Here is a 12,509-nt window from a genome sequence, read left to right on the forward strand (position 1 = left end):
GCACTCCAGCCTGGGTGACAGGGCAAGACCCTGTCTCAAAAACAAAAAAAAGCAAAGCAAAGCAGAAACAAAAAATAGAATGGCCCAGTGGAAAATAAAGTGTTAAATGGGACTTTGGTATAGATAAAAATGGCATTGCAAATCAATGGGGGAAAAAAACATATCCAACCAAAGGTATTATATGATGAAGTGACATTTTTATCAATGGGACAAGAGACAGTTTGCTCAATTAAAGGTCAATGGGAAGGCATTAAAAAAACACCTAAAGTTAGATTTCTACTATGTTTAATACATTCCAGCTGAGTCAAAGATCCGAAGACGAAAAATAAAACTCTGAAAGAAGGTAAGTGGAGAGGGCTACTGTAAATATGATACAAAATCCCAAAAGCCACAAAGCAAAGATTTACAAATTTTTATTAACATTATTTTAAAAATGACTAATCATAATTGTATATATTTATGGGGTACAAAGATTTGTAAATGTTTACATAAAAATAGAGTTTCTATATATCAAAAAATACCAGAACAAAGTCCAAAGACAAATGACTATGACAAACTGGAAAGAAAATATTTGCAGAATCTCTTACAAAGAGCTAATACCTAAACCATGCCTGTAATACAAAAGAAAGACCAACAACCAACAGAAAAATAGGCAAAGAATAGAAATAGGAAAGGTCATGGCAAAACAGATTCCAATGGCTGTTAAATACATGAAAATACGATCTACCTTACTCACAAGAAAAATAAAAATAGAATATTTTCATCAATTAGGTTGGAAAAGGATAAGAAGACATGCATTGATGGTGAGATTACCAGTTGGTATACCTTCTTTAGAGGTAGTTTGTAGTATCTAGTGTAATTTTGCTAAAAATAGTCTTGACTCAGTAATTTCACCTCTGGGTATCTACGGGTAAGTGGGAAAAAAATGGAAAAAGAAGCAACATGCAGAACAATGTGCACAGTATGTTACCATTTGTGAAGGGGGAAAGGAATATATACACTTTTTTATAAATTTGTGGCCAATCTCTAAAATAATGCATAAGCAAGTGGTTTCAGCACTTGCTTCTTGGAGGGGGAACTGCATGTCAGGGAAGAGGAACAGGACAGAGTCTTCATGCTCACTGTTAACCCTTTTGTACCATTTGAAGCTTTACCCTGCTTATATATTACCTATTAAAAAAAAAAGTCATAAAATCAGGTACATCCAGAGTTTATGTCCTGTTAAATACCCCAAATATTTCCATCAAATACATCCAAACTATCCCATCCAATATAAATAACTTGTCAAGCACCATCAGATGCTCACCGCACAACTATTTTATGATTCATATTACTATTATTAAAATATTTTATATTCTCTATTATTTAAAGAAACAGAACTTTTACAGTATTTGCTTCAATCTTTTTGATACTCCCACTAAATTGTTAGAAGTTGTACAAAGGTCTACATAATAATCATTTTTGACGGCCGGGTGCGGTGGCTCATGCCTGTAATCCCAGCACCTTGGGAGGCTGAGGCGGGTGGATCCCGAGGTCAAGAGATGGAGACCATCCTGGCCAACATGGTGAAACCCCGTCTCTACAAAAATTACAAAAAATTAGCTGGGCATGGTGGCGCGTGCCTGTAATCCCAGCTACTCAGGAGGCTGAGGCAGAAGAATTGCTTGAACCCAGGAGGTGGAGGTTGTGGTGAGCTGAGATCGTGCCACTGCACTCCAGCCTGGGTAACAAGAGCAAGACTCCGTCTCAAAATAATAATAATAATAATCATTTTTGAAAATATGTAATTTTATAATCATTGGCATTTTGTATTAAAATATACATTCTTTAAAGTAATAAAAAATTGGTACCAAAATTGTTACATTTAAAATACATAATTACTATATTTATATGTAGCTCTAGAACATTATTTTTAAACTTTTTGTTCAAACTGCTCTTAGATTCGCATGGGTTTTAAGCCACTGGTCGACTGCATTTTCATACTTTCTTGGTTCTTTCTGCCAATCCTGATGCCACCTAAGGTTTGCTATAACTTTTGAATAATTCTGTCCTATACTTTGTTTCCACTTGATAAACTGCTCTTTATTATACTGGTGGACAGAGGCAGAAACTTTAGGGTAGTTTATAATGGAACGAAGCTTCTGATCCAAAGAATAAGTAATTTCTGGAAATTTTACAGCAACGTTTGTTAATTCATCTGGATCTGAGGAAAGATCTGAAAGAAGAAAAAATTAAATATCTGTCAAAATAGTGATCTGGTAAAATTTTTTTTAGAATGTCATTATGACAGGTAATGTATTCGATTTTAAAAAAAATTTTCAATTCCTTATACTGTAATAAAATGGACAGAATAAATGGTAAAATAACATACCAGGAGTTAAACACCCTATCATATACCCAAATTTCCCTCCTTCCTACCATTGTCCAGCTATCCCATTTTTTTTCTTATCTATTCTTGATAAAAGTCAAACGTTTATCATTAGTAAGCTGGTTTAGAACAAATTCTTCCTGTTTTTGACGTCCTGCCTACTTCGACAGGCGAAATGAATATAGTAATGCTTATAGTGTACCATTTCAAGAGCCTCAAACTTTCTACGAATTCTTTATATAGACAAGTCATGTTCTTGCAACTTCACTTAGTCCCAGTTTTCTTTATATATTAGTATCTTATGCTTGGAGTGTTGAAAGTTACATGCATCAGTACTGTCCATTTGAACAAACAGCCATGGAAATAAAAACTTCTCAATCACTGCCAGCAAGAAAATAATGATAAATATTTCAGATCTATAAACATACTTTTTACATATGGTGTGGGAAGACAGGGATATAACCAGGATACCAAGGTAATTGGAAAAACAGCAAGTCAGAGATCTTTTTTTTTTTCTGAGACGGAGTTTTGCTCTTGTTTCCCAGGCTGGAGTGTAATGGCACGATCTCGGCTCACCGCAACCTCCGCCTCCTGGGTTCAGGCAATTCTCCTGCCTTAGCCTCCCCAGTAGCTGGGATTACAGGCATGCGCCACCATGCCCAGCTAATTTTCTGTATTTTTAGTAGAGACGGGGTTTCACCATGTTGACCAGGATGGTCTTGATCTCTTGACCTCGTGATCCACCTGCCTCGGCCTCCCAAAGTGCTGGGATTACAGGCGTGAGCCACTGCAAGATCTTATGACAATTAACTTCAGATAGTAAATGAACACTGTATGTTGAGGGAAATAGCTCTATGGGCCTGTTTGAGTACATTAGGCCCCTTCACAGATTTGTGACTTTGCTAGGTAACTTCAGAAGGTATGTCTTTAGGAAAGGGAAGCAATAAGTCCTAAAAAATACAGAAAAGGCTGCTTCTCCCTCTGACATTTTGATGGTCACATCAGTTTTTTTGGTAGAACATGGTATAAAAAACAAAATTTCAACAAATTTAAAGATCAAATTGGCTTTTATTTAGTGGTTCATGAATTGGGCAGCATCCCATCTAAAGATTTAGAAAAGGCATTCTGATGAGCTGAGTGGTGGGGGGGGGGCTTCATAGGCAGAAAATGGCTGATGAAAAAGCCCCAGAAAAATGGAAGAAAAAGCAGATTTGTTATTATAGTGGTACTTCTTTATCCACTAAAAACAGAGGGGACTTTCAGGTCCCCTGGTTTTCAGGTAAACTGAGACCTTTTGATTTGTTATTATGATTCTTTCTTGTGTTTTTTTTAAGTGGCCTGTTCTAAAGTTCAGTTTGTTTATGAGGCACCTACTGCCAGTGACCCCATTCTGGCTTGATCTGGTCTGTTGGCCCTGGTATAGAAACTCAGTTCAAAACAATGGCCTCCCATAAATTTCATTTGACAATGGCCAATGAACAAGCAAGCAATGCCCATTACTTGTCAGGATGAAAATGTAAAGACTTCCTTTTCTTTATTTTCATTTTTATTTTTTTATTTTTAATTAGAGACAGGGTTTCACCATGTTGGTCAGGCTGCTCTTGAACTCCTGACCTCAGGTGATCCGCCTGCCTCAGCTTCCCATAGTGCTGGGATTACAGGTATGAGCCACCACGCCTGGCAAGACTTCCTTTCAACCCAAGAAAGTGAAGGGGGTTGGCTAGTCTGGCCTCTAAAGTATTATTTTAATAATAATTTTGCTATTTGTAACTGGGAAGGCGCTTTAGGGAGAAATGAATATTACTAATAGCTTTGGCATATATTTTATGTACTAAATGGGAACAAAGAATAAGTAAAACCCTAAATCTAATAATGTATTTAAAAATTAATTCATAGAGTAGTGAAGCGGGCAGACATTTTTATAAAGTGTAAGTACCATCACTTTTGCAGTCACACCTTTGTTGAAATCTCAGTTCTGCTACTTCTTAGCTGTGCGACCTCACACAGGTATCCAAATTTCTCTGACTCATAGTCTCCTCTATAAAATGAGAATAATGGTGCTATCTTGTGGGGTTGTGGTGAACATTAAATAGTACATGTAAAATGTCAGGCTTCATAAGATAGGTGTTAATCCTTCAGAATAATGAGGCACAATGTTGGGAAAGATAGTCATGAGTACTGAAAGACACCCTTATCAGGGAAAACTGGTTTCAGTCATGAGACCCAGATCAAAAGCCTTAGGACACTTTCTCTGAGATTCAACTGCTGATCTGCAAAGAAGCTGTTCCTCACATGGCAAACTTTTGTAGATTGTCCCAGCATGAGAAGTAGCAGATATTCATTTATTTAATAAGGATTATTGGATATCTTGAGCAATGTTACATAGGGCAGTTCATTACACATAATATTACACTTAAAATATATTAACAGATTTACCAAAGAGTTGCGGCAATACTGAAGTGCCATCTGAGTAGGCTATATACTTCCAGTGGTTAGTTCGAAGCATGTAAGTGGAAGCATTCACATTACACCCATGGAATTCACTCAGAATCCAGGGTGGATGTAGGTTTTTGACTTCATGTTCATTCATAAATGTTTCTGATGATAATGGCAACAATGAGTATCCACTCAGGTTCTGAGGCAGAGGAATTCCAGCAATATCTATGTAACAAAAGTAACAAAATATTTTTTAAAAGCTCATTCTTTTATTAGCTGAACACTCACAAATGACATCTTTCACATTTTTTCATACCATTAAGTGCCATGGAGACCAGATTGCATATGTAATTTGTAAACAGATTATCAAGATTCACATGCTTATTCCACAGGCCATGTGAATTTGAGCAAGTCATTTACTTATCTCAACCTCAGTTTCCTCATCTGTAAGAAAGGGGTGGCCATAGTACTTGTATTTATTAGGTTCATGATGGATTTAAATAGGATACTTTGTGTAAAATTCTGAGAACTCGGAGAATAATGCCTGGTAGATAGGAGCCTTCAACAAATAGTAGTTAATATCACTAGTCCTTTTTTCTCTGAATGATTAAATAATCACTTGTTTCTCCAAGTTTCTTCCATGAGCTATTAACAAGACTTACACAAGAAAGGGGTTTAGTAATTACATATGTTTGCAAAATAATAGTTAAACAAAATTAGATACATAAATTTGTTGTTGATGTAAATTTGCTGCTGATGTATATGATAAACCTTCAGGAGTGGTATATAGGATACCATATGCACCAAAGTTATTTGATAACTGAGCTTTTTGAACTCTCAAGTAGCATATCGAGGGACTAGCATTTTTAAAAACACACTTTCAGGAATTGTGGATTATATTTATAAAAGGAAACTAATTTTTAACTTATCCAATATAGACATATAAAACAATAGCATGAGAAATGTCCAACTGAAAAATAGCTTGTATTTTAAAAATTGCTTTCAAGGTACTTGGACCTCAAGCTTCCCTCTTCCTATAGAAAACTTACTATTAATTATGTCTCGGTAATCAGGGTTGTTCCAAAATGAGTCTGTAGTTGTCTTCCTCACCCCTTTCCTGGTTTCAATGTTCATATTTTATGTATAAATATTTCCAATGAAAAACAGAATTATATCTTTAATGTTAGAAATGAAACAAAATTGAATAAGAACATTAATTCAACTTGACTCTCTTTAACAAAAACAGGTTAATTAAAGGATAATAGGGAAGTAGACAAAAACCACTATAAATCTGAAGATTATTTCATATATATATGAAATTATATATATTATTTATATATTATGTATTCATAATATATATTATGTATTCATAATATATTATGTATATATTATATATATACATAATATATATAATTTCATATATAACTTTAAAATATATATATATTATTTCATATGTAACTTTAAAAAATTGTATCTTCCATTTTCCTTGGAAGAGGACTATCACAAGTATTAATTTTCTGCCAACCAAAATTAGTGGCTTTTTTGGTTCACAAATAGGAAAGAAAGGAGAGAGAAGTATTTCAGAGATAACTGGTTAAAAACAAAAAGAGAAGAAAGAGGTTAAAGAGGAGGCGCCCGAGAGAAAATGGTTGACTGGGTGAAACTAGCTGTGCTCCAAGACAGAAAGACTAGTTACTGTAAGCAGTGGAAAGAAGGCTGCGGGGGAGGAGGCTGGGTAAGCATGATCTGTGTGTGGGCTACCAGGAGGCACCACCAGCGAGGCACGGGAGGAGAGAGTAGCCCTTAAGGAAGGCTGGGGGGCAGGAACACTGGCACATACTCATGGCTATGGGACATTCTTGTATTCAGCATTTTAATGACCTTTAATACTTAGACATACCTTACTTTAGAACCATTCTTAATTTTCCTAAGGAAGCTTGGAAGACTAAGAAACGTATGATGCTCCTGTATTTTGAGAAGTCAGTAGTCAACTGGGGTAAGAGTCCATTCAAGTGCTCATTTTTAAAATTCATTCAGCAAGCCAAGTGCTTTTCTAGTTGTAGGGAAACAATATTGGACAAGGCAGAAAAGCTCTTCTAAAGCTAACATTCTAATGTGGGCAGACAGAAACAGCTGTGTCAGATGGTGGCAGTGCAATGGAGAAGAAAGCAGGGTAAGGGAGATAGAGAGTGATGGCAGGCATGTGGGATGTGCTGTGTTATACAGGGTGGTCAGGGAAAGCCTCTCTGAGAGGTCACATTTAGACAGCGTCCTGAGGAAAGGCTAGAGTGAGCCCTACAGTTATCTGAGGAGAGGGCATTCCTCCAGGGGAATAGGAAGTGTACAGTCCCCAAGGCAGGAACCTACTTGGTTTATTCCCCAAACACCAAGCAGGCCTGTTTGGCTGGAGCAGAGTAAATAAGGGATAAAATAAGAGATGAGTTGGGGAAGAGAAGAGATCATGTTGGACTCTCAAAGCCCAATTAAAGACTCTGAATTTTTACTCTAGGTGAAACGGGAAATCAGTAGAGGGTTTTGAGGAGAGAAGTATGACAGTCTGACACTAACTACAGAATGGTGAATTGACTAACAGTGGATAAGGGCAGAGCGTCAGAGACAGTTAGGAAGCTATTGCAGGAATCCAAGAGATAATGAGAACTTAGGATTCCAGTCTATTACTGATAGAATAAAATATCTTTGAAAATTGATAAACACCCTGTTAAATATCCATAATGTTTAATAAATACTTCAGGTATTTATTAGTTTTTCTGTGCCTCAGAAAATTGGGTTTTCATTATTCCTATAGTTATCAATAATTTCCTTAAAAGCACTTTAGCTTAGACTGCTTTTCAAAGAGCTGTTTGATTTTTTGTTTAAAATCATTTTTCATATTTATTTCTCCTGGTAAACCTGTTAACTCTGACTCCACTTTGAGCAAGTTTCATCTTTTGCAGCAGTATAAGCAAAGACCACAAGTAACTACAGGGTTCTCAAGAAAGAGTGACTTAAATGTAAAACAAGTAAACAAATAATAAAAATGCAGACCTGGATATGTGTGATGATCTCCTGAAGAGAGATGACATTATAATTCTTCCTGACAATAGCACTACCTAAGGGATTCAATTGGTATGGCAATGACGCAAACTAATATACACATTTTTTAGAGCATACCTAAGAAGAATGAAACACATTCACGATAACCATATCTCACATTTAATTGTTTACCATGTTCCAGACATTGTTCTGAGCTATGAAATAGCCACTATTATCCCCCCCGGCTTTTTTTTTTTTTTTGCCAATCAGTTTGAGCTTATGAGGTTGCTCAGGTTAGCCTTGAACTGATGACCTCGCCTTCGCGAGCGCCATGACCTCCGGCGGGAGCCACTTTGGACCCCCGTCGCCCCCCAGCTTTTTTTTTCTTTTTGAGACAGAGTCTCACTCTGTCACCCAGGCTATAGTGTAATGGCACAATCTTGCCTTACTTCAACCTCTGTCTCCCAGGTTCAAGCGATCTTCCTGCCTCAGCTTCCTGAGTAGCTGGGATAATACACCACACTCAGCTGATTTTTGTACAGAGATAGGTTTCACCATGTTGGCCAGGCTGGTCTTGAACTCTTGACTTCAAATGATCTGCCCACCTGGACCTCCCAAAGTACTGGGAGTACAGGTGTGAGTCATCATGCCTGGCCTATCCCCCCTTTTTACAGATGAGAAAATTGGAAGACCAGACATGTTGAGTAACTGCCCAAGGTCACCCAGTTGGTAATGAGTGAAGAGGGGTTTGAAATTAGTCTGACCTTATAATCTCTGTATTGTTTAATGCTATACCATAAGACTTGCCTTACTGTAGTTAGTCAACTTCATAGTATTTCTCAGCCAATAAAAACATTAAGAATCTATGTAAAACACCTGCCAACCCCCAGGCTTCCACTAAGATCCTGTAACAAGAAGGGTTGTGCGATTTAAATCACTAGATATGAAATAGTCTTTTAACTATAACTGCATTTTTATATAAATACATTCTCAAAATTTTAAAAATCTAGACTTATCTTTAAAGTGGAGAAAAGCAGGTGTTTTACAGAAAGACTATTAGAAAACAATTCACATGAAAATAAGTTCAAAACAATTTTAACTACAAAATGAGACACTTAGTACTCACTGAGCTAAAGAATGCTGGTACTAGGTATTAGAGAAGAAAATATTTTGGGACGAAATTTTTAAGTAATAATCTCAGAAATAATATCAACTTTATTATTAATATTACAAAGAATTCCTATTCATAGATGTCATTTTTCTGCTGCTATTAGGAAATGATAATGTATTATATCATTCTAGTGATAGAATTAGTTTATCTGACCCATAAGCACAAATAAACTAAGCATATTCTTCCTGCTTTATCATAAAATATTTTATTTTAAAAAGCCACTCTTAAAATAACTTCTACAAATGAGTTGTAAATTCAAACTTTTAAATAAAGCATTGTAGCATCTTAAATTTCAACAGACTCTTTAAAGTAAGGTAGGTTTACTAAAACAGGAATCCCAATTGGTTTTTCCTATTGAATAGCTTTCTATTGATGGTTTTCTGGATAACCATCTTTTATACATTTCTAAGGTCCATAGAATGGAAGGGAGGAGGAAGTATCACTTGAGGTTTTGGCTTGAGATTTTTTTTTTTTTTGATACCAGAAGTGTTTATTTCTGTTTAACAGACATTGCAGGATTTTAATTTCACTTTTAGTTTCCAGAAGACTCAAGTATTTTAAAACTCAAATATACTATAAGCAAAGTTTATCCTTGAAAAATCAATTTCAAAACAAATTTTTCTCTTTATATAATTTTTCTTTATAAGATTCTCCTGTGTGTGTGTAAAGGGATTCATACAAAATAATACAGCTACAGCTAAACTAAAAAAGAAAGGACTTTGAGAGCTCTAGAATAGATACTGGCTTATATCTATTTTAAGCTTCTAATTGGTTAGAACAAAGTAAGTCCTTTGCAGATGTTTATCAAAATATGTAAAAGTTTGTTTATTAAGCAGAGGAAAGTAGAACATACTGTCTCACAGGTCTAATTTTAGAGTTAATTACTAATAGAGTAGCTTTAAACTCTTCCAGCACTGAGGAATTTTATCTTAAAAGGTTGAATGATCCATCAGATTAAACGAAGACCATCAGAATTTTCTTTGCTTTGTTGGCTCCTAAGGCTGCTAAAAAAGGAACAGCCTGTTCCTTTAACTACCTGTTAATGCTGGTGTAACTGTAAACAGTACTCTAAAAATGTGCTAATTTAGACAGTAAATCGGATGGATACAATATCTAAAAAGCAAACAAAACAAAAAAAATCAGTTTGTACAATTTTAAAGCCCTCACTTTCTTTTTAATATATGGGGGCAATTTTCACATATTTCACTTTTTAAAATTAATTGACTATTTTTTTTTCAGCGTTTCAGATTCAGTGGGTACATGTGCAAGTTTGTTCCCTGGGTATATTAGTTGATGCTGAGGTTTGGGGTGGGAGCGATGGCATCGCCCAGGTACTGAGCACAGTGCTCAACAGTTTTTCAACCTCCGGCCCCCTTCTTCCCTCCCTCTGTCGCCCTTCTAGTAGTCAGTCCCCAGTGCTTCTTGTTGCGGTTTTTATGTCCACGAGTAACCAATGTTTAGTTCGCACTTATAAGTGAGAACATCTGGGATTTGGTTTTCTGTTACTGTGTTAATTTTGTTAGGATAATAGCCTCCAGCTCCATTCGTGTTGCTGCCATTCATTTTTTATGGCTTTGTAGTATTCCATGGTGTATATGTGCCACATTTTCTTTATTCAGTTCAACACCTAGTTTGATTCCATGCCTTTACTATTGTGAATAGTGCTGCAAGTGCATGTCTTTTCGGTAGAATGATTTATATTTTTTTGGTATAGACCCAGTAATGGGCTTCCCGGGTCCAGTGGTAGCTCTGTTTTAAGTTCTTTGAGAAATCTCCAACTGCTTCCCACACTGGCTGAACTAATTTATGTTCCTACCAATAGTGTGTAAGTGTTCTCCTAGTGTATAAGTGTTCTCCTTTCTCTGCAGCCACACCAACATCTGTCATTTTCTGACTTTTTAATAATTGCTATTCTGACTATTGTGAGATGATATCTCATTGTGGTTTTGATTTGCATTAGAATTGACTATTTTTTTCTAATCCATTACTACCAGATATTCCTGTTGTTTCGACTTCTTAACAAGGTCATAAATATCCATGGAAATAAACATATGTGTATATCTACAGGTTATTTCCTAAAATTAGGACATCTAGGTCAAAACGTATGCACATTTCTAAGAAATTTGAAATGTAATGCCACATTTGCCTACAGAACATTTGTATCAGTCTATATTCCCAGTAGCAGTATATGAGGACTATTTCTAATATAAGATTTTCTATCTCCCTTTAACCTTTGCAAACTTTATATGTGAAAGAAAAACATTTTCCGGTTTTAATGTTTTTATGACTACTGACTTTGACTCTTTAAAAATATATTGGCCATTTGCATCTATTTTCTGTTGTGAGTTGCTTATTTTTTTTATCAATCTGTTAATAAGGTATTCCTCTTTTTCTTACAGATTTATAAGAGCTCTATGAATATGAAGCCTTTATCACTTATAAAAAGATTAGTTTAAGTAAATAATTGTGTTACAGTGTTGTCTCCTGGCTCCAGCATAAAGCTCCTTCTTGTTGCATCTTTCTCTTTCTACCTTATCACTGGTTAACGTCTGGTTAACAGAATGTTTCAGTGTTTTATATAAAGACCCATCCATAGGTATTCTCCACTTGCTCTTCCCCAAGTAAAAAAATCATTGAAATATAGCTTTCTTCCTTCTGATAATAAAAATATTTATTGTGAAACACATTATAAACTCTGCTAAGCCATGAAGATGTTAATTTTACAGTTTAGAATTGGGGAGATTTATTTTTGACTTTAGTTCCTTTACTAGTCAACACATGATCTAAACGCTGTTAATAAAATATATTCTGCAGGAAAATGTGACTTGGAAGGAGTCTATTACCAAGGATCCTATGAAAAATAAAAACCTATATAAAACTATAGTTTTAGAAAATTATAATAATTGACGAATTGCAGGGAAAAAACCTACAGTTGCAGGGAATTTATATCATTTCCAGAATAGTTGGGACAGAATGTAGAGAAGTTTCTGGGACAGTATTGTCTTAGCTAGAGAAATTCTTATTAGCAAGTAACGTGAATTAGGCAGTGATAGGTAGGTGCCCTTCTAGGTAAATGCATGAGAATTTCCCCATTCTAACAAATTTTATTTAGCATTTTCTTACGTGACCTGTTAAATACAGTATAAAATCTGCCAGTTTGCTGATGACCTTTAACTTTTATGATGTCAAGAATAATGGTATCTTCTTAAGATTGTAGAGTACAAAATTTGCATTGTGGGCAAATATAAAATAATGTTTAAAGAGAAATGATTTAAACTGTGCATTTTAATTAACTAACATATATGATGACAGAAAGTCTAAGAATTGAATAGGGCTCATCGTAAACAACTCTCTAACAATATTAAACTATTTAGCTGCTAGAATCAAATAGATAAAATGCCAACTATCACTATGAAATATATTGAGGGGAAAATGGAGAATCACCCCAGCTTTCCATAATCTTTTACAATACTTTTTTGCAGTTCTAGTTACTATACCTCT

At 35.4% G+C, this 12,509-nt stretch overlaps 1 protein-coding gene across 1 annotated transcript in view; it reads right to left on the reverse strand.

Annotated features, from left to right (window-relative positions):
• Positions 1–397: 397 nt before the first annotated feature.
• The window catches only part of ARSK (arylsulfatase family member K), a 55,282-nt gene continuing 43,170 nt past the window's right edge, over positions 398–12,509 (reverse strand). The window contains exons 7-8 of the mRNA XM_008991790.5: positions 4,805–5,029; positions 398–2,215 (exon numbers count right to left, since the gene is read on the reverse strand). Coding sequence (XP_008990038.4) covers positions 1,926–2,215; positions 4,805–5,029 — 515 coding nt within the window. The 3' untranslated portion in view covers positions 398–1,925. The remainder of the gene's footprint in view (positions 2,216–4,804; positions 5,030–12,509) is intronic.

Source organism: Callithrix jacchus, chromosome 2, assembly GCF_049354715.1.
Source record: "Callithrix jacchus isolate 240 chromosome 2, calJac240_pri, whole genome shotgun sequence".
Taxonomy (NCBI): domain Eukaryota; kingdom Metazoa; phylum Chordata; class Mammalia; order Primates; family Cebidae; genus Callithrix; species Callithrix jacchus.